Below are 23521 nucleotides of genomic sequence, written 5' to 3'. Positions count from 1 at the left end.
AGCGTGTAAAGGGCTTGTTGTTTGTATTCAAAAGGTCATGCAGTCAGAGGGTCTTAAGAAGTTTCTTGAATTGCATGACATCACTGCTGGATGTTCTGGGTTCTGTATTGGCAAAAGAAAGGACTATCCTCCGCCAAGAGCAGTGTTGGACTTGAGCCATTCTTGCTCCTTCTGACCCCAGATTCAGACAGCAATATGCCACCCCATTATAAGGACACATTGGTCTGGCCTCTCTTGCGACAAAACCTATGAATAGATATGATGAACGAGCCTGGCCAATAGGAAGGTCCCAGCTCGCCCGTTTGGGGACGACACCTTGCTGATCTCGAAATCCTAAATGGGTATCCAGAATCTGTTGGACCAGTACGGTGTCTTCTGCAGACAGTGTGGGCTAGAGATCAATACTAGCAGAACATAGTACATGGTTCTGAATCCCTGCCATAAGTCCCGGACACACTCAGTCTATGATGGCTTTCAATTGGAGAGGGTCCATACCATTCAATATCTAGGGAACACTCTCAATTAACAATTTGGCTGGTCTTTTCAAATCCAAAAGCATAAACTTAGGCTGGAACACTATATAAGAGGCATCTTGAGAGCTCTCCAGGGCTCTAGCTTTTGCCCTGATAACCCCTGAACTACAAATTAATCATTTAAAAGCCTTCGGGGTAGGGGTGGGGGTCATTAAATAGTGGGGATCTTTTGGGTTATGACAAAGTAAATGATATGGAATTGGTGTATAATCGTTGCGTACATCCCCATACGAACCTCACTGCTAGTACCCTACTTATCCCACTCCGTTGGAGCTTGGTCTCAGACCACTCTCACACAAAGTAAGACTCAGACCCCTGTTGTATTGGAGGATGATCTGCTCCTCTGTGGACCAAGTGTTATATTGGATGGGTGTAAACGAAATTCTAAAGCATAGTGTCCTTTTTTCCCCACAAGATCTACAAGTTCCATTTCTTGTTCCGCAAGTGAAGCTAGACCTAAAATGTCCTAGACACCCACACCTGTAGCATGTTCCAGTCCTACGTTCCTCAGGCTAGGGTTTGGAAGAACTTTCATACCTCATAGGTTTCTTTCGTTTTTTCTTTTCTGACCTCTTTCACCTCTATCGCAGTTTCTTTCTCTGTAATTCTTATATGGTTTTTTTCCAATGCCACTTTATCTAATCCACACAGCACTGTGCTCCATGCTCCTTTCAATCTGTATGGATTCCTCAATAGTGGGATCTTGGAATAGCAGTTTTTCTTTTACCTTTTTTTTGTTTGTGCACCTTACAATCTGATCACGAATCAAAGAGTCAATGGGTTCTGAAAATCACGGGTTATCGTCAAACCCTGTACAGTGGCAACATAGCTCATTATGTCTTCATCCTGCCCCTTTACACTACAAAAGAACCTATGTCTCTCGAAGACTACATTCACTTTAGGAATGAATTGCTTCTCCAACATTAGCAGTGACATATCATACAGATCCATTGGCTGGCCATTTCTCATCGCTAATGACATTTCTGGAAGATCATCATAAATTCTTCTGCTTTCCATCCAGATATGTTGCAAAACGAAGGCATGGAACTGGACCATATTTACATCACCTATAGCCAACATATAAATAAAGAAACTGTTCTTCCATCTTTTCCAAGGAATTTGGGGGGTCCCAGGCACTTGTAAGAAACTAGGAGTAGCTGCCATACTTTGCTTCGCCCTACTTGAAAGAAGTGAAAATTAACAAACTACTATAAAATACTAAAATAACAGGCCAATATAATAAACTGAAATACCTAACTAAAATTATTATCTAAAATAATAATAGTGGCCATTCCAGCTTATTTTTCTTTTATTGCTTAGTTGTTGAAAGTCTCTCTTCTATTGCCGTCCTCTCCATAATATTTTCAGGACCAAGGAAGTGCAAAAAGCAGCATACACATGTATGTATCACAGTAAGTACAGCTTTATTTATTATTATGACCTCGCGGGTATTCTTTTTTTAATTTTTTTTCTAAAAATCAACACTTGTAGTCGACTTTTTGATAGGCCGTAGCGTCCCTCTGTTTGGCCTGCTGGAAGCAGTATGGCATGACCAGTTGCAGCACACGGCCCTTATGTTGCATGGTATATCCTAGCATTGCGGCCTTTCCGACATGCTAGGACAATGCCCGCATTGCTAAGAAGCAGCGTGTTGGGCCTAGCATTGCAGCTAACAAAGAGCCATGTTGAGTTTCAAATGAGTGGCGTTGAGCTGGTACACTATCCCAAATAGCAAATTATCCAAAATTAGCGCTAATAAGCTGGCACTTAAAATTGACTAGTGCAGCGCTAAAATATGCAAATAACAAAACTCTTGCAGTTCACCTTTTACAGCCTTCAATACTCGCAATTCACAAGCCCGTGTAGCTCTATTCCCCCAACTTGTAAATAGAACTTTTCCAGAAGTCGAGGTTACTTAATCAATCTCTTCCCTCTGCACATAGCTCCTCGTCGCCAACATTTGTAGTGACTAGACTCAATCCTTGTTACTTTACTCTTTATTTCCAGTTCAAAGTACAGCAACAGTAACCTCAAGCAGATACCACCAGACTGCCAATATGAAAACCAGCTTAGAATCTACACCCCCTTCCAACAGCATCTTCGCCTTCATCACAGCATGCTCCAAATTCTAAAGTATCTCCACACAGTGTTGTGCAATTTACAGCTGAACAAAGAGTGAATTTGTCTCAAATCGTAGAAAATAAGACTTTTATTTACATCATTACTGCATCCATGGGATCTGGTCAGCCATATTTCTTATTCCAAAGTAGAAGTCCTATGATCTCAAAGCATGTAGCAGTTTGTCAAAGATAGACTTACAAAATCTAATTTATTTCTTGCAGATGTCAATGGAAAAATATACTGCAAATACTAGACCTGCTTACAGAGGTTTGCCAGAAAAAGGCTAACCGCAATGTACTCAAAAGCTAAATCATACAAGCCTTTGATTACTAGCCCTCAGAACAAGAAAGAGGCTGTCTGAATTTGGTTTTGTCAAAAGTGATCATCATCTCAAATGGTGGATTATCCATCCACTTGTCTCGCTTCAAGAAAATTAATCTTTATGAACAAACTGTTAGCTGACTTCATCTGTTTTTCCCACTACTTCCTGAAATAGAAAGACCAAGTTTGCTAATTCAAATCAAGGCCCTCAGTTTTGTGCTTAGAATCTTGCTGAACAGCCTACACTAATAGAGCACAAAAACTATTTATGTCATGCCATATGTAAAACTGAACTAGCAAATTTTTGATCGAGTTTCAAGGTCCGTTGTCCAAAGGGTTATGGAACATCAATGAAGATACCACAAAGAGGACTAGTGTAATTGAAGGAGAACATGCTGTAGGGTGAGCATAGGGGAGGAATGGCCACAGAGGAGGAAAGAGATTAACAGGGGTCCAAAGTAAAGGTTGTTTTGAGACTCAGAGCGCTCTCTAGAAGGAACCAAAAGTTGGGAAGCGGTGTCGGGGTTTCAGCACAGATGGCGGAGTGAGAGTCACAACTGTAGTCAACCTTGATTTCAGAAATTCAGGCATGGTAGAATCAAGAGCAAAACACATACATCACACTTATGAATATGGGCAGACTTATGTTGGCCGCTGGCTTGGGTTTTTGACATTACTAAAAATTATCAAAAATGTTACAAGGCGGGGGAGGAGCTACGCGGGCATCCTAGATGGTCGCGTGAGCAGAGGGCTCCCGAGACCCGCGCCGCCCTTCTTGATCTATCCTTCTGATATCCTGGTTACTTCGGTGGGCTTTTGAAGTACTATTCGTCCTGGTGCTGCTACACTTTTCTGTGCCGAGATCGGACTTCGGGAACCCATTTTACGCCGTCCTAAGTTTTCAGGCCTAGCCCCAGACGGGACCGGTGACTCTGCTGCTTGGAATGGCTGAGCAGTAATTCAACAACAACGGTCGCCTGGCATTTGCTCTATCGGTGGTGTCGCCACTTTCACTTTCGGTTTCTGTTTCCCTGCCGAACTGATTGCCGAGGATCTACATTGCATTCCTGACTCCGGTGGTCAGACCAGCTCTACGTCTGACCAAGCCTTTGGCCGGCGATCTGTAATTTCCCACGAAAGTGTGGCTTTGGAGTCCAGAGGGTCGCTGCCATCTTATCGCGACCAGGAAGACTCAACGAGGTGCCGATTCCAACATGGCGACGAAGCCAGAGCTGGAGAAGCGCAGGAAAGTCACCAACCGTGGGGGATCGGTCCAGACTAATGTGATAGACCGTTATACACAGCCAAGAGGCTCCCCCAGCGCTGCTGGCCGAGGTACTGAAGACATGAGGACGGGCCAGATGGCTGCATCGGAGGTGTCCCTTCAAGATCTAATGGCCGCCATTTCAGGACTCAAGGCGGATATGGGTCAACAATATGAGGCCATCGTGTCCAAGATAGACACGGTGGCGGTCGATGTCACTCTCATTCGAGCAGATCTGGCTAAAACTAACGAGAGGGTCAAGGAATTGGACCTTAAGGCTACCAGTCTGGTTACCGATATGACGGAAGCACAATCGGAGATCGGGAATCTCCGGTCATCACATGATCTTTTGACCAGACATATGGAGGAGTATGATAATCGGGCTCGCCGGAACAACATTCGCCTGGTCGGGGTGCCGGAGGACAGCGGTGCTGCCTCGATCGATTTACTGGTCGAGGAGTTGATTGTTGGTAAACTTGCTCCCACAGGCCTTAGTAAATTCTTTGCGGTGGAGCGTGCGTACCGCTTCCCAGGTGGACAAGTCAAACCGGGGGCCCACCCAAGGCCTATTATTGCTAGGCTATTTCACTTTCGGGACAGGGACGCCATTCTCCAGGCCTCTCGTAGACACGGTCCGCTGAAATTCGAGAACAGCTCCATTTCCATCTACTCTGACTTTACTCCTCAGGTGCAGCGGCAACGATCTGGATTCCTGGGAGTGAAGCGCCGCCTGAGAGACATGGGACTCAAATATGCGATGTTGTTCCCCGCTCGTCTACGTATTGAATAGAGAGAACGTGCTTTCTTTTTTGATCAACCGGACAGTGTCAGTGACTGGCTGGATTCGTTGCCGAAGGACGACGCCGAGAGCAGAGGCCCCGGAGGTGCGGACGGAGGTGCATCGGCGCAAGAATGACTTTTGGTCCTGGGGTCTGATTCTGGGTCGTAATTATCTGCAGAGTATTTTTATATACTTTCACTTTTAGGCCCAAGGGTGGGGCGGGTTGGGATAGTCTCTCCCTTCCTCCTCAGGGGTTCTTTGTGTAGATTTCTGGAGGGGGCGACAGGCACACTGCAGTTTGGGGTGGCTCATGAGTCAGCAGGGGTGCAGGGTGGGGGGTGTTGTAACGGGTTTTTGGTTGGGAGGTGGGGGGAGGGATTTTGGTTGTTTTTGTGTTCTATGTTCTTTCTCACATGGTACTTTATCGCTTATACGTATCCTTGCTCTGAGGTTTTGGGTGGTGGTGGTATGGGAGTCACACTGGAATGGGGGGGGTGACATGAAAGTGCTATCTTGGAACGTTAATGGTTTGGGAGACAGGATTAAACGTGGTATTGTGCTTCAATTTATTAGACGCCATTCCCCAGATGTTGTTTTCCTCCAAGAAACCCACTTGATAGGGAATGCTTGCAAAGCTCTTGACCGCCGAGGTTACCGACTTGTGGCTCACGCTGGCTTTACATCCGGCTCCCGGGGGGTTGGCATAATGGTGAAATCCTCTTTGGCCCTCACAATTGATGATGTCACCCTCGACGGTCGGGGCCGATATGCTGCTGTTTCCGGGAGATGGGAGGGGAGGTTGGTTGTACTTGTTGCTGTATATATCCCCCCGGGACTGCAGGCCACCACTTATGCTGACCTTGGTAGGACTCTTCTAGGGCTTCCAGATGGTCTCGTGATTATGGGTGGGGATTTTAATTCTGTAATTTCTGGCGAGTGTGACCGGCTTCCCCCCAGGGTTCTCCCACTGTCCCAGATGTGGCTGACTGACTTGCTTGAGACCTTTGGGCTGGTGGATGTTTGGCGGATGTTGCACCCCGCACAAACTCAGTACACTTTTCACTCCGGTGCACATGGAAGCCTCTCGAGAATTGATTACTTTTTGATGTTAACTGCCAATTCCTCCATGGTGAGTGGGATTTGACATCTCCCTAGGGGTATTTCTGACCGTTTCCCTCTGTTACTTGAGGTCTCGGTGGGTGGCTTTTCTGGCTGTAGGGTCCCTCCTATTCCTCCCTGGCATTTTGGGAATCCCCAGCTTCGTTCGAACTTGGTTAAGGCGATCGATTGCTATTTTGATGAAAATGTGGGATCGGTCGCCTCCCCTACGATTCTGTGGGAGGCCTTCAAAATGGTCATACGGGGCTCCGCGCTGTCCCTTATTGCTGCCGATTGGAAGGCGAGGAGGGAAGCTGTGTCAGCTCTTGAGGCCGAAATAACAGAACTCGAGACTGAGTTGGGTAGAGATGATACACCTGCGCTCTTGCATTCCCTGGAGCTGAAACAGGCAGACTATAGAGCCCTGGTCACTGACGCTGCTAAGGCGATGCGTGTGAATCAGTTGGGTCGTTTATATGATGTGGGTGATAAGGCTAGTAAGCTCCTGGCGTGGTTGGACAAAGCTGATAGACTGAATCGTGTGGGGGCGGAAATACTCCGCGAAACAGGAGAAAGTGTGACTGACCCGGGCGAGATTGTTGAATGTTTTGTGGACCATTTCCGAACAGTATACAGTTCTGTGAGTGATCGTGATGAGGCTGATTCCTGTTTGCTTTTACGCAACATCGCACTCCCTTGTGTGTCGGAGGAGGATAGATTGGCCTCGGAGGTGCCATTCACTGTGGATGATATTGCCATCGCCATTAGGTCCCTGCGATCGGGCAAAGCGATGGGGCCCAACGGTTTGCCTATCGAACTTTACAAACTGCGACCGGACAAAATGGCCGCCCATTTGCGTACTATGTTTCTTGATGCGTTCGAAGAGGGCCTCCTTCGACCTGAACAGCGCCTGGCTACTATAGTGGTCATTCATAAGGACGGCAAACCTCGTGACCCTTGTGCCTCGTATCGCCCCATTTCATTGCTTAACGCTGAGCCTAAGATCCTGGCCAAAGTTCTAGCTAATCGTTTATTATCAGTGATTTGTGACTTGATCCACCCGGATCAGTCCGGTTTTATCCCCCACAGGAATACGGCTCTCAATCTCCGCAGGCTCTACAGGATCCTCGCGGGAGCTGAGACTCTCTCTGAACCCGCAGTGGTGGCTTCCCTAGACGCCACAATGGCTTTTGACACCATTGAGTGGCCGTACTTATGGGCTGCCCTTTCTAAGTTTGGTTTCGGTCCTGGTTTCATCGCATGGGTGCGGCTTTTGTATGAGCAGCCACTAGCCCAGGTTGTAGTAAATGGCAGAGCTTCTGCATCGTTTCCACTGGGGCGTGGCACCCGTCAGGGGTGCCCGCTCTCTCCACTTCTTTTCGCATTGGCGTTGAAACCGCTCGCAGCGTGGCTCCGTTGGGAGCCCGCGATAAAAGGGATCCAGTGGACACCAGATCTGGAGGATCGCGTCTCGCTATACGCAGACGGTATCCTTCTTTATTTCACTTAACCCCAAAAGTCCCTCAACGTGCTCTTCGATGTTCTCACCTCCTTTGGGAAGAACTCCGGGCTTGTTATTAACTGGACCAAATCATGTGTCTATGTTATAGCGGGTGTACTGCCTCCACTACCCCGTAGATTTCCGATTCAAGTGGCTGCGGATGGCTTTAAATATTTGGGGATTTTTATTTCTATGGACTCCTCCGTTCGCTATGACCGTAATCTCTATGCCCCTCTTCGTCGCCTCAAGCAGGATGTACGAAGGTGGCGGGATTTGCCTTTATCCCGGCTGGGACGAGCGGCACTTTTTAAAATGATGTCCCTCCCCAGGTTTTTATATGCCTTACAGAATTTCTTCGATCCTGTTCCTTCCCGTTATTTCCGTGAGGTGGAAGGCCTTCAGAGGCAGTTAATTTGGGACGGACGGGCCCGTATCTCCCTATCGAAACTTACGCTTCCATGGTACGATGGCGGTATAGCTTTGCCTGATATCAGGCGTTATTATTGGGCCTCGCAATTGAGTGCGATCAACCATGTGACGTATTCTCCAGGGCCCACTCCCGCTTTCGCCATGGATAAATTCTTGCTACCGGGCGGCAACTTTTTACAGAGCCTTATATTCGAAGCCACCACTCCGGCTTCTGACTGGCCCGACGAGGTGTGCCGTGTGTGCCTGGAAGGACGCGACTGTGGCTACGGGTTGGAGTGATAGATTGACGCGCATGACCCCGCTGTATGATTCTGAGCGGCTGGGTAACCTGTGGCGTACGAAAGGGTTTAATAGATGGGATATGATTGGTATTAGCAAGGTGGAGGATCTATGGGCCAAAGGCACAGTCAAGTCCTTTGAGGCCCTGAAGTTAGAATATCAACTGGACGACAAGGAATACTTTCGCTACCTCCAGGTACGACACGCCCTGCTCTCAACCTTCCCCCCGGGGACGGACATTACCCAGTCGTCCCCGCTGGGAAGACCGTATTCTGGATGGCCATGTCCCGGACAGCATGATTTCTTTAATCTACAAAAAGCTCATTAAGACCAGGGCGGACCTTCTAGTGAAACTTCGGGCCTCCTGGGTGACGGATGGCCTTGAATTAGATGACGAAGACTGGCAAATGGCGATTTCCTTTCCCAAGGAGGTGGCCATTCCAGCTCGGCTTCGATTTGTACAACTGAAGATCCTCCACCGAGTATATGTGACTGGTGTGCGTCTGGTACGGATGGGGCTCGCAACTGATGGACTGTGTCGGCGTGGCTGTGGAATGAATGGCACCTTTCTTCATATTTTGTGGGAATGTCCGGTTATTTCTGCCTTTTGGTCTAGGGTGCATGATGTGATGGGGCGAGTTACTGGGGTCCCCCTCCTCCCTGAGGCGAGGCGCTGCCTGCTTAATGTGTGGGAACCCATGGATTGTACGACCGCCCAGACCTTCTGGGTCACCCTGGGCAACATGATTGCTAAAAGAGACATAGCGCAACTTTGGGGCTCCCACAGACCACCAGGAGTAAATGCCTGGAAAGATAACATGGACTGGTGCATGTTTCGGGAAAAGACAGTCTATGAGGCTCGAGGTCACCCTAAGAAATGGGGTAGGATTTGGGCACAGTGGAATGAATACCGGGGAGACATTTGTACCCCACCACTTGATTATACTGAGACTATTCCCTCATCCCCGTAATTAATGTTCCCTTTGATCAGCATCCATTTCTTCGACATTCCTTTCATTGTCTCCCTGCCCCCTGCAGAACTGGTCCCATTCTCATATATTGATTTCCCTCGTCCCTACCCCCCGTGAACTAGATATTGTAGCCGCCATGTGAGTGTCTTTGTTGTTTGTTTGAATTTCAACAAAATTACAAAATTGAACCTTCCTTATCCTCTATATGAGATCTATACCACTGCACCGTATTGCATCGTCTTTTGACTTTTCCACAATTTATTGTGGTTCGTAATTCGCTTTGATGTCATAGCGGCCGGCCCGTTCGGGTTGTAGGCAGACGCTGTGTACTGTGCATTTGTTTAATAAAGGTTTGAAAAAAAAAAAAATATGTTACAAGGCAGTATTCTTGGAAAGCAATTCTGAAATGAGTACATTCATGAAGTGTATGGTAGAAATCCTGCACAGTGAAAAAATCATTGGAGAATTACAGCTAAGGCTGGCTCGTTTTTTGCGGTGCTTCGTTTGTGGTCATGCCATAAATGAAAGTTGAGCAAATTGCCTCTTTTCTCACCTGCATCCTGGTTTTAACAACATCTATTGGTGTGTTACCAAAGACGCTAGCTGCCCCTGCTGTGGCGCCAAATGCAGCTGTAACAAACGGATTCGTCTCTCTGTGAGGGTCATCAGCTGATGAAGAATGTGAAAAAATATATACATGATAGCACAGTAACACATTGTAATACATAGATGAAATTAAGAGTAGGAGAGGAAATAAGAAAACACTGATGCACCTCTTTTTAATCACCGAGTGGCCTACAAATACAAGTTTACAAATACATGTTCTTTTTAAAAAAAGATTTAAGGGCAGTACTCGATCTCACATAGAGCAAACATCCATTTATCGCTCTAGCTTTCTTGATGATCAGCTTCTTCATGTTCTTATTATGTGTAACACTCTTACATAGATCGCTTAAGCATAACTCTCTTCCAATACTGGTCACAGCGCAAACCAATATCTTAAACTTGGATTCAGCCTAGAAACCTTTCAGACACTAAGACTGCCCTTGGGTAAAACTGTGAGGTGTTCCCTCACCACGGCCTCATTACATACACATCACTCCTCCACCTCATGAAACATCTAAAGACCTGTGTCATAGAGTAACAGACCCAAGACCATATATTGCTTGAATGGTGATCTTGGGGCCTGTAACATTTGGAAGAACAAAACTCCAGCTACCATATATAGGGTCCCACTGCTTTACAGCTAAATGTACACTCCCTAAACACATACACTGCAGAGTCTTGTTTTTTCTGTAAACCCTGCGGGTCGGATACAGTTCCAGATTAATCCCACTGAGGTATTACCTTCTTAAGTTTTGTGCCAAGAGTCCTGTTCGCATTGTAGAGGGTCACGAGGAACAAGGATAGTGTTGCGGGCAGTAGTCAGCGTGGCACCAACAGCAAGAAGAGTGCTTCGTGTTGGCACTCCCCTGTGGTCGATCAATGCTTACTGCGAGAAGATACAGGCTGGCGGCGGGTTACGCTGAATTTCAGTGCGAGTGGTATAGTCTTGGTGTGAACGGGTCCATTCGCAATCACTAAGGCCCCAAAAGCTTAATTTAAGAGCACATGAGCCACATCAAGGGTCCAAAACCCTAGAGGCACCACTTGGAAGTCAGGAACTCACTGCAGCTGCGTCCAGGAGCTGGTTGGGGAGCCTTTATGTCTCTGAGGCTCCAATCAGCAGGTCAGCAGACTAGCCCTTGGAGTCACTCTGGGGCCCTAGGTTCAAGATGAAGTTGTAGGTCTAGTTCTTCCCCAGGCAAGAAGACTGCAGGTCAGCAAAGCTGGGCAGCAGTTCCTTTTGAGCAGCAGTCCAGCAGGAGTAGTAGCCCTTGGAGTAGTACAGCAGTCCATTCTGGAATAGTTCCCACTGGTCCACAAGTGTACTGAAGAGTTGGTGTCTAAGGTTCTTCTTTTATACAACGTTGTGCCTTTGAAGTGTGGATTAGCTTCTAGATGCAAGCCTTCCTGTCTCTAGTTACGGACTAACTACAGAGGGTATGAAGCTCATTGTTTGGAGACAGGATACAGCCTATTCAAGTGTAAGTGGGGTTGTGCCCAGCTCCTCCCATCCACCTGTCTAGGCAGAATACACAAAGCTCAACTGTCACCTACATCCACTGATGTGACCCAGAGGCACACTAGAGACACTTAATGGCTAAGGCAAGAATATACCAACTTTCTGAAAGTGGAATTTTCAAAATTGTAATTTCAAATCCAAGTTCACATCAGTGAGGACTTTAAATTTGGTGTCCAGAGACACTAACATGACCTAGTTACCTTTTCCCATTTGGAAATTATACTTATAAAATGTAATAAGGTAATTCCAATGTTATCCTATGGGAGAAGAAGGCCTTGCAGTATTGAAAAACGAAAAGGACAGGTAAAATTTCAAGGTAAATATCCAACTTTTTACGCTGCCCTCGGAGCGGTCTAGGGCCTACCCCAAGGGAGACTTATATGTACTAAAAAGGAAGGTTTGGGCTTGGCCAAAGGTTTAACACAGAAACTATGATGCGTGTGAAAAAAAATATGTAAGACAAAATAACCAAATGAATGTATGTGTTTAACTCATTCTGCACTTGTTTCTCATTCCACCAGACTTGAAGGAGAATTGTGTTGCCCCGCCACATAATGGTTCTAGATTGTCAATGGCTGGAAACAAGAAACAGTAGAAGAGAAGTAAACAAAATTCAGAACTGAGTCAATCTAGAAATAAAAAGTGTCCTTTTTTCCCCAGCCCAACATCTCAACTAAGTCAAGTTACTGACTGACATAGTCAGTCTGACTAATGTCGCCATTTATTCCAAGATACACCCAGAGGGTTTAGGCTTAGAGGCTTCTTTAGTGAGAGCAGTCTTGAGGGAGAAAAGAAAGGGAGCTTTTAGGGTGTAATGAAGAGCTGAAAATAACAGAAGATTATTCTTCAAGCCCTCACCAGGGAAATCAATCGGAAAAGGAAATCCCTCTAAAAACCATTTGTAAAAAAATACGCTTGAGAAGGTGGGAGAAGAAGGCCTTGCAGTATTGAAAAACGAAAAGGACAGGTAAAATTTCAAGGTAAATATCCAACTTTTTACGCTGCCCTCGGAGCGGTCTAGGGCCTACCCCACGGGAGACTTATATGTACTAAAAAGGAAGGTTTGGGCTTGGCCAAAGGTTTAACACAGAAACTATGATGCGTGTGAAAAAAAATATGTAAGACAAAATAACCAAATGAATGTATGTGTTTAACTCATTGTGCACTTGTTTCTCATTCCACCAGACTTGAAGGAGAATTGTGTTGCCCCGCCACATAATGGTTCTAGATTGTCAATGGCTGGAAACAAGAAACAGTAGAAGAGAAGTAAACAAAATTCAGAACTGAGTCAATCTAGAAATAAAAAGTGTCCTTTTTACCCCAGCCCAACATCTCAACTAAGTCAAGTTACTGACTGACATAGTCAGTCTGACTAATGTCGCCATTTATTCCAAGATACACCCAGAGGGTTTAGGCTTAGAGGCTTCTTTAGTGAGAGCAGTCTTGAGGGAGAAAAGAAAGGGAGCTTTTAGGGTGTAATGAAGAGCTGAACATATCAGAAGATTATTCTTCAAGCCCTCACCAGGGAAATCAATCAGAAAAGGAAATCCCTCTAAAAACCATTTGTAAAAAAATACACTTGAAAAGGTGGAGTAAACAACAGATATTAAGAGCAACATGATTCCCTTGCAGAAAAAAACTATTTTAAAATTGGAGTAGCTGAATGAAAGTCAGCGGGTTTGCCACCCGCCAACTTCTTGAAATGTACAGAAGCAAGACTAGCACCTGCAAAAGATATAGTGAGGAAAGCACAGGGCAGCATAAAACAAGGAGACAGACGTACCTACTTTCAATGAGGCAACAACTGTTGCGAATTTACCAGACAGAGTTGAGCCCTTAACGAATCTTTGAGTGACTCCAGAGAATTGGTGGATAGATGCAGCCTTGATCAAGAAGTGGAACCCAGGATTTGAGTGAAACCTCAGTAATGGTTTTGTGGGAGCACATAAGCTTACAATGAAAGTCCCAAATAAGAAAGAATGAATAAGGCTATCAGCTCCAACACCATGGAAGCCACCTAGATGACTTATGTACGACAAACAACTGAAGGTCAGCAGAAAGAGGCCACAGAATCTACTGGCACATGACCATAGCCTCTGGACATGAATCTGAGAGTATCCATTTGTGCAGAAGGTCACCAGATATCCACTAACCCATATTAGAACAATGAATAAACATATGATATATTTTCAATATATTTTCCTGCTAATATAAACTGATAGTCAGGAAAACCAAACAATCCAGCAGAGTGATCAATATAAAGGCACTATGGAGATATCCATTATCCTATTCACAGCATGGACAGGGACATTTTCTTTTTGGACTAAAGCAGCACTGCACCTGTACTCAATACTCCACGACATCTTATTTAGCAAAGCACCCACAGCTCGTCTTGGACCCAAATTGCAATAGTTTTTACAGATCTCTTTCGTAGCACTTGGTGATCTGTGTTTCCATGTTGTCTGTTTGGGCTCTGCCTTTCTAAATTATTTGCAGACTTCCTTCTCGGTTGCATTCTCCTACCTTTGATGGATGTGTCTATATTTTATTCCTCCAACCTCCACACAGACTGTTCCCTAACAGCTTCCGACCTCTCTTCTGGAGTATGAATTATTCGGGCATGGCCACAATGGTAAACTGACCTTCACACGCTGCAGGTACGGGTATCAGTAAAGTATTGACAATGGACAAAGCCAGGTGGGCAAAGAGGTCCAAAAGAGATATTGTGAAATGTTATTGCCATCCCACAGTGGTCAGTAAGGAATACTTAGCAGCCATTTGAGCATTTACAAACCATTCAGTGGACCTACTTGGCACTGCAGCCACGGGCTCAAAAATGCTTAACAAGGACACAGGCGTCATAATTCGCTATATAGTTAACCATTTCCAAAACCAATATCTATACTGTAAAGCACATTCGAAAAAGCACAATGGTAGACAGTTAACACCGTACCACTTGTGCTGATGCAAATGCTTACTCCTTGAGGACCCAATTTCCTGCGAGAGCTCGTTTTCTCATTCAGTAATATCAAACATCACTTAGGTTAGGCAACAGTTTCAAAACTGCATACTTTTATTTTATCGATTAAAAGGTCACATGCTTTCTTTACCAATGATTTCCTCTGGTCCTCAGTGCTTTACATTTATCTTTACTTTATGAGCAGCCACACATTTTCCGTTCTATCTCCCCATTACTTTTCCATTCACCAATGAAGAAAATTACTCTCTCGCCATCAATTCCTGCCCAGGTACAGTGACAGTAGCAACTTCCTGTGAAGTTCTAATTGGCAACAATGAGTACTATAATAATGTTGATGTTATATTTACCTTTATACCAGTTCCGCAAGGATGTCATCACAAAGAAGCGGATGGCCTGGTTGGATCCTTGTTTGAGAACCGTAGCTGTTACTCCCTGATATGTTCCACGCAGACCTAGAATAAAATGTAGCCTCTGTGAAAAGGCAAACTCTTGAAACTAATGCACCACACATCTGAATGCTTTGTGACAACACCAATGTAAAATCAGCCTATGGCATGCAGGTGAAATGCAAGAATTACATGTCTTTTTAGGTCTCGTCTACAGCATTGCTTTAGCAATGCTTGTTTGGCGAGATTATAGTAAGGATTTCAAAAGTCTACCCAAACTGCGGATTAGGTACAGTTCATGTGAGCCAGGTGCGTGCACATCGCCAGCCACATCGCACACCAACACCATTTGTCTGAGCCTCGGCATCAGACTTAAAAGGAATCCGCTCCCCCGCCCCCGCATCAGACTTCAGAGGAATGCGTTGCCCCGTCCCGCCACAGCAATGCCAAGAGCTTGTTAGATCTCGTCTACATGTTTCCTGTGCTTTCCCCTCTGCCTCCGTCCGATCACTTTCACAGCTTTATTTTCCCTTTTGCTTTCAGCACTTATCCCTTTCTCTCTGTATTGCCCCAGGTTAATTTACTCCGGCTCCCACCCTTACCTGTCCTGCTCAGCTTTTTTTAAGCCCTACGTGGCTCCACCCTTTCTATTTTGTCTCTCAGCGATAACCGCAACGTAGCGCGATATAAAGACAGAAGATTGTAGTAGTAAATGCTGGATGAACTGCTAAAATATGTTGTAGGTTCTACAGTCTCATCGCCGGGCTTCCGGAAGGCAACGTGTGGTTGTAAAGCAGGTCAGTGGGCTAATGCTCCTGCCGCGTTAATGTGAGCTCGAGCCACAGTCAGTTAAATTTGTCCTGAGAGCAAGTAGAAGAGGCAGACACATAGAATGGAACACTAAAGTTTGATGAGTTTAAAATTCTACAGTAAAATTCTTTAATTGTGGAGGTAGTTTTGATGAAAATGGTATTACTATTTGAGCAGTCGGTCATTACTTTTGGTCCCTTGAGCTGTTTATAATGATTGGTTCTCGTGTATTTCTGTACCGTATGTTTCTTGAAGTTCACAATGAAAAGGGCGAACTTCCCCATAGAGCAACAGGGAGACTTAATTTTGACGCGTCTGTACGGCTGGAGTACTGGTGAGTGTTCTCCATGCACAGCCTAACTCTTGATTTATTTTTCCCGCAGGCTTTTCGAACCTACCTCCCCCTCTGGGCATAATATGATGCCTGTTTCTTGCCTTTGCGCCTTCAAGATTAAGGGTGGCGCTCACAAATCTGTCGTAAAATAAGTTCAGGCAATGGAATGTTAGCAAAGCTGACTCGGCGTTTCATGCTTCTGATAAAATGTGTTCTTGAGTTCACGGTCTCCAAGAACCACCTCCTAGACAAACAGCTTAATTTTAAGAAGTGTTGGGACTTTTATATAATTCACAAAAAACATTTGTTAGCATTCCTGGAAACCTTGAAAATCCTGCATGCGTAAATGAGGCAGATGTTTCTATGCACGAGTAATATTTCATTCTCTTCTTGGGAAGATATGTTTTCTCTTCATTATTTTCTATGTAGCAAACCAAGTGAGTTCCTTTAGTTCCCAGGTAGGTCCCACTATTTCTGTTTACATTGGTCTTTTATTTCCAAGGGTGGTCCAATCATCCTGTGTAAATCTGCTCCTTCACTTCAGATATATGTCCGCTTTTTAGGTCTCGTCTACGGCATTGCTTTAGCAATACTTGTTTGGCGAGATTATAGTAAGGCTTTCAAAAGTCTACCCAAACTGCGGCTTGGGTACAGTGCATGTGAGCCAGGCGCGGGCACATCACCAGCCACATCGCACACCAACACCATTTGTCTGAGCCTCGGCATCAGACTTCAAAGGAATCCGCTCACCCACCTCCGTATCAGACTTCAAATGAATGCGCTCCCCAGCCCCCGTCACAGCAATACAGAGAGCTTGTTATCTCCCGTGCTTTCCCCTCTGCCTCCGTCCGATCACTTGCACTGCTTTTTTTTTCTTTTACTTTCAGCACTCATCCCTTTCCCTTGCTCTCTGTATTGCCCCAGGTTAATTTGCTCCAGTCCCCACCCTTACCTGTCCTGCTCAGCTTTTTTTAAGCCCCTGTGGCTCCTCCCTTTCTATCTTGTCTCTCACTGCTCCTTATCGGCAACGTTCAGTTGATCTTCCATCAGGTCTCCTCTGTTTCTCATCTGCCCCTGGAAGTCGACACTGTCTCGCCGCACTGCGCGATTCCCCTACACAGCCCACCTGAGGAGAGGCCGATCCATCCACGTACACTGCCCCCCCCCCCTCCATCTCAATCGTCCTCCCACACAGCCCCTACATGACTTGTCCAACCGTGAAATTAAATCCAAGTCACTTGTGCAGAGAGAAATTCGCTGGTCTGCGACTGAGGCAATCTGTTTCTCTCCTCAGAACGCCCCCATCCCCGCCCCATGGCCCCCACCCTTCACTCACAGGGCGCCTTACAGGTGCAGTGTTATGCGCAAACCTTCAATCTTGCACACAAACACGCAAGCAAAGCTCACGGTGAAGGGCGAAGACCGACCATACACAAATTTACAAGAACATATACACCTTACAAGTACAAACAGAACTACTCACATGTCACTCCCACACAGATACAGACACAGGCACACAGCCCTCATTAGGAAGTAAACAAACTGCTCATGCGCAAGCCCACATATTCCAAAAATCACATGTTACTAGAAAGAATACAGACTGGTCGCTCTTTTGCACGCCCACACATTCCAAAAATCACATGTTACTAGAAAGAATACAGACTGGTCGCTCTTTCACACAGGCACGCATACAACTTCAATTACTAGCAACTGCTCACATTTCACTCTCATATAGAAGACACACAACTCTCATTAGGAAGTACACAAACTGCACGCATGCACACACACACACACCTCACTAGAATGAATACAGGCTAGTCTCTCTTTCACTCAAACATGCACACAACTTCAAGTACTAAAACCAGCTGCTCACATTTCACTTTCACAATGACATGTGGAGGTGGAGAAGTGTGGCTCACCGGTTAGAGGAGGCAGACCCGGACGCAGAGGCCAAACCCAGGACCAGGGTTCAATTCCCGACGCGGCAGGGTCTTGATATCGAAAATGTCCACGGGCTCTATAATCCTCGCCTCAGTGCCTACTAGAATCATGGATTCACACTCTGCAACTCTGGGCAATAGCTTGCTTAATCTCCACTACGGCCCCACCGTGATGGGATGCCTGGCTTTCACCTTGGGGATGCCCAGGAGGGGTTATCTTGCAGGGAAAAGCCATGACGGGTTCCCAAAGCAAGCGCCTTGAGACCTTACGGTGAAAGGCGCTATATAAGAACGTATGATTTACGATTTATTTTACACACAACTCTCATTAGGAAGTACACAAACTGCTCCCACACATGCACGCATACACCTCACACGGAAGGGCTCTAACTGCTCTCATATACACACACAAACACATTCTCATGTGGATGGAGATACTGCGTGCACCCGTAAGAAATGTTACAGGCTGCTCAACTACTCATGCATGTCTACACTCATCACCCTAACGAGAAAAGGCATCCATTGTTGGCAATTTTCTAACATGTGCAAATACGCACACCTTATGGGAAGGAGCTAACGCTCACGCACAGACGTACATTTGTGCGCACTTATATATACCCGCGGTGGAGCACTTTCATTCCTCTTAATTTTCTCTCACCCACAGAGTCCACCTTACAAGTAGGAGATACTGCTTACACGCATCCATCACACACACACACAGCTCTCTGGCACACACACAGCTCTCTGGCGCACACATATGGCTGCTACACATGTGTTCACTACTTTTTTTTTTCCTTTCTTCAAAAAGCACATCTTGCCACTGCAGCCCCTGGCACTAAAGAGGGCTACTTTTGTGTGGATGTGCTCATTGTGCGAGGCCTGCATAACATGCTCACGGTGAAGTTAGCCAATGGCTGAAGAGGGCTGTCCACTGCTGTATGGCGTAGTGGGTGGAAGAAAAGTGGGACTGTAAAAGGGTACTGCGAGGAATTAACTAGTGTATTTGAAAAAGTCCTTTTAAATAAGTACAATATTTGCATATATAAAATTAGACGAAAAGGTCTTGGCTAGATTTAAACTTAAAGCAGCCTTTTGACTTGAAAAAAAAAAATACATTGGCTGAAGGCGCAAATATATTGGAGTATTAAAAAACTCTTATTGCTGTACTAGTTTTTTTTATTAGCTCTTCCCTCCAACACAAATATAGGTTATAGTTCCACCTCTGTAGGTACAAACATATTTTTGCAGTGGGATGCGTGATTTTCCAAAGTAGCATTCATTTATCTAGTACATGTTTACACATTATGAGCGATACACTTTACTTAGCGCTTTAAAAGTGCCGGGTCCAAGCAAGTGTTGCGACGGGTGCCGATAATGTTGTTTTTTCAGTCACCTTAAGTGGGAAAAGTCGATTTTACCTTTGTAGCAGTTCTGGGTTTTAATTTGTATTTATTTTGTGGGCAATTGTATACAGTGCTAACTTTGCCCTCACGTATTGCACTGTTTTACATAGCCACAAGTTAGATTACAGAAACCAGACGTTTATGGTTCTTTGTGAATTTGCGCTATGATTCGAACTTCTTTCTTGTAAACTCCAAAGTCGGCAACTTTTGCCTTATGCTACAATGTTGCCCATAAGTCAAGTCAAGTCATAGAATTTGTATAGCGCACTACATACCCAGAGGGTTTCAAGGCGCTTAGGAAGGGGAGGAGGATTATTTGTCGAATATCCACGTTTTAAGCTGCTTTCTAAACGCTAGGTGATTCTGGGTGAGGCGAAGGTAAGCGGGCAGTGAGTTCCATGTTTTGGCAGCCAGGAATGAGAAGGATCTGCCTCCCATGGTAGTCTTGTTGATGCGAGGTACAGTGGCGAGGGCTTGGCTGGAAGAGCGAAGTTGGCGGGAGGGGGTGTAGAAGGACAGTCGAGAGTTGAGGCAGTCTGGTCCGATGTCGTAGAGTGATTTGTGTGCGTGGGTGAGCAGTCGGAAAGTAATTCTCTTGTTGACGGGTAGCCAGTGGAGGTCTTTAAGGTGACCAGAGATGTGTTCGTTGCGTGGGATGTCTAGTATGAGCCTGGCTGAGGCGTTTTGGATTCGTTGTAGTTTCTTCTGGAGTTTAGCGGTGGTACCTGCGTAGAGGGTGTTTCCGTAGTCCAGTCGGCTCGTGACTAGAGCGTGGGTGACTGTTTTCCTTGTTTCGGTGGGGATCCAGCGAAATGTTTTTCTGAGCATGCGAAGAATGTTAAAGCAGGAAGAGGATACGGCGCTGACTTGTCTGTTCATTGAGAGTGAAGAATCCAGGATGACGCCAAGGTTCCGTGCGTGGTCTGTCGGGATGGGAGCATTTCCGAGGGCTTCCGGCCACCAGGAGTCGTCCCATGCAGAGGGGGAATTACCTAAGATGAGGACTTCTGTTTTGTCTGAGTTCAGTTTCAGACGGCTTTGTTTCATCCATTCGGCGACTTCTTTCATTCCTTCGTGTAGGTTAGTTTTAGCGGTGCTGGGGTCCTTGGTGAGAGATAGGATTAGTTGAGTGTCATCCGCGTAAGAGATGATGTTGAGGTTGTGTTGGCGGGCGATGGCCGCGAGGGGGCTCATGTATACGTTGAAGAGGGTGGGACTGAGTGAGGATCCTTGTGGTACGCCGCAGATGATTTCAGAGGGCTCGGGCTTGAATGGTGGGAGGCGGACTCTCTGGGTTCTTCCGGTGAGGAACGAGGTGATCCATTCCAGAGCCTTTCCTTGGATTCCGATGTCCTTGAGGCGCTGTAGAAGGGTGCTGTGGCAGACTGTGTCGAAGGCTGCCGAGAGGTCGAGGAGGATGAGGGCGACTGTGTCTCCATTGTCCAGTAGAGTTCGAATGTCGTCTGTTGCTGCGATGAGGGCGGTCTCAGTGCTGTGTTTGGCTCGGAAGCCAGATTGTGAGGGGTCGAGGGATTTGTTGGCTTCGAGGAAGGTGGCGAGCTGGTTGTTGACAGCTTTCTCGATGACTTTGGCCGGGAATGGAAGAAGCGAGATGGGGCGGTAATTTTTGAGTTCGGTGGGGTCCGCTGTGGGTTTTTTCAGAAGGGCGGTGAGTTCAGCGTGTTTTCAGTCTTCCGGGAAGGTGGCGGAGTTGAAGGAGCAATTGATGACGTCTCGGAGGTGCGGTGCTATGACGGAGTCTGCTTTGTTGAAGATGTGGTGAGGGCATGGGTCTGTGGGGGATCCAGAGTGGATGGAATTCATCAGGCGGATGGTGTCCTCAGTGGAGATTGGGTTCCAGGCGTTAAGGGTGTTAACGGGGGGAGGATGGTCAGCTGGTGGTAGGGTGGGTTGGCTTCCGGGTTGGTTGTCAAAGCTGTTGTGGATGTCAGCAATCTTGTTGTGAAAAAAAGAGGCTAGAGAATCGCAGAGGGTTTGAGAGGGGGTGATGTCGTTGGAGTTGGTCGAGGGGTTGGAAAATTCCTTGACGATGTTGAAAAGTTCCTTGCTGTTGTGGGCGTTGTTGTCGAGTCGATCCTTGAATGCTGTTTTCTTGGCTTTTCGGATCAGTTGGTGGTGAGTGCGGGTGGCGCTTTTGAAGGCGTCCTTGGTGATGGTGGTTGGGTCTTTTTTCCAGGCCTTTTCAAGGGAGCGGCACAGTTTCTTGGACTTTTTGAGGTCATCGTTGAACCATGAAGCCTTCTTGTTGCCAAGTTTGTGTTGACGTTTTTTCAGTGGTGCTAAGGTGTCGGCGGTGTTGGATAGCCAAAGGGTGAGGTTGGAGGCGGCTTCGTTGGCGTTAGAGGAGAGGGCTGGGGAGGTTCGAAGGAGCGATGTGGAGATCTGATCCGTGGTGATTTTGTTCCAGTTTCTTTGTAGAGTTGGTTGGAGGTGGTTGATGGGTTTCGGCTTGTTGTAGGTGAAGTGAACGCAGCTGTGGTCAGTCCAGAGGAGATCTGTGGTGTGGCTGAAGGAGACGTGGTTGCTGGAGGTGAAGATTGGGTCGAGTGTGTGGCCTGCGATGTGGGTGGGGGTAGTGACCAGTTGTTTAAGTCCGAGGTTGGCTAGGTTGTCCAAGAGGGTGGCAGTGTTGCGGTCGATGATCTTTTCAAGGTGGAAGTTGAGGTCTCCCAGAAGGATGTAGTCTTTGGAGGGGAGCGCGTGTGGGGTGATGAAGTCCGTGATGTCTTCACTGAATTTTGCGCGGGGTCCTGGTGGTCTGTAGAGGAGGGTGCCTCTGAGTGTGGTCTTGGGGTCGATGTGGATCTGGAAATGAAGGTGTTCAGAGTTGGCGAGGTTGGTGTCCGAGCTGGTTGAGATGCGGATTGATTTCTTGTGGACGATAGCTATTCCTCCTCCTGTATGGTCGGTGCGGTCCTTGCGTGTGATCTTATAGTCTTCTGGGATGGCAATGGCGATGTCAGGGGCGGAGGAAGCGTTCATCCATGTTTCTGTTAGGAAGGCGACGTCTGGAGAGATGGTGTCTAGTAGATTCCAGAGGTCGATGGCGTGTCTGTGGACCGATCGGGTGTTGAGGAGGATGCATTCTAGGTGGTTGGGGTCGGGAGTCTGTGGAGTGGTCTTAGCGGGGATGTTGTCAGTGCCGCTAAATTTGCAGGATCGGCAGGTGAACGGTCCATGGGTGCGTCCAGGAGCGGCTTGGAAGCAGTTGGGGGCGCGGCCGGGGTTAAGGGCTAGGAGGGTGGCGGCATCGTAGGAAACGCGGGGGGGCTGGGCAGCGCGAGGGGCAGGGGGTCTGGCGCTGGGCGCGGTCCAGGCGCGGACGGGCGTAGACGGGCTTACCTTTGGCGCACCTTCGGCGCGGGTTGGGCGCGGACGCTGCGCGTGAACGCTGCGCGCGGGAGCAACTGTCATATATGGGTGGTGGAAGGGGAGGGGCGAGGGCGTCTCAGCTGGGAGGCGGGGCGGGCTAGGTTACAGGACAACAACAACAAAATGGAGGGCGCTTGGGGGAAGAGTGGAAAAGATCAGCAAAGTCGCGCTGGCAATGTGGAAAGACACAGAAATAAAATAATATGCAAGTCGGCATACACAACAAATCAGCACAAAGCACAATGAGGGCGTTTGGGGAAAAGTCGAAGAGCAGCAGAGTCGCGCTGGCAAAGTGAAATGACACGCCTATTAAACAAAATGCTAAGCGGCATAAACAGCGCACAGCAGGCAGTACAGTGAGCACAAATGTCAGCACAATGCAAAGCACAAAGCACAACGCGTTAGGAAAATGATACCGGGCCAAAGGGAGCTTCGTTTTTTCAAAATTTTTGTGCTGTGGCAACCATTGATAAAGCCAATAGTCATAGTAGCTTGTAGGTGTTATTTTACCTGTGTTACATATGCATTGCTGCTTGTAGGTGTTATTTAAAAAAAATTTAAGTTGTTCATGCGCTGCACTAATATATCGAATCACTTTGCTGCTGGTCAAGCGCGCAACGTCATTAGCCAAAAAGTGATTCAGGTAACCCCCACCCATCCTGTATGGCAACTCCTGCTCCGGCTGCTTCCCGGGCACACACACACACACAGCTCGAGTACTTTAAAGCTGTTATTGGCACACTATGCTAAAACCTACATTTTAGTTTATTTGTGCCTTGGGAGTGTTTTTATTAGTTGCGAATGCCTTCCATATGTTTAATTATTATTCGCACTAGACTTTACTTTAGGGCT

The 23521-nt window shown here is 46.8% G+C and overlaps 1 protein-coding gene across 1 annotated transcript in view; it reads right to left on the bottom strand.

Moving 5' to 3' along the window:
* LOC147729663 (tricarboxylate transport protein, mitochondrial-like) overlaps positions 1–23521 on the bottom strand; it is a 256901-nt gene that overhangs the window by 10760 nt on the left and 222620 nt on the right. The window contains exons 6-7 of the mRNA XM_086954545.1: positions 14751–14855; positions 9852–9967 (exon numbers count right to left, since the gene is read on the bottom strand). Of these exons, the coding sequence (XP_086810671.1) occupies positions 9852–9967; positions 14751–14855 (221 nt within the window). The remainder of the gene's footprint in view (positions 1–9851; positions 9968–14750; positions 14856–23521) is intronic.

This window comes from Lissotriton vulgaris, chromosome 2_1 (genome assembly GCF_964263255.1).
Source record: "Lissotriton vulgaris chromosome 2_1, aLisVul1.2, whole genome shotgun sequence".
Classification (NCBI taxonomy): Eukaryota; Metazoa; Chordata; class Amphibia; order Caudata; family Salamandridae; genus Lissotriton; species Lissotriton vulgaris.
Note: the sequence above shows the minus strand (reverse complement) of the source record. Positions and strands in the feature narration are given on the sequence as shown.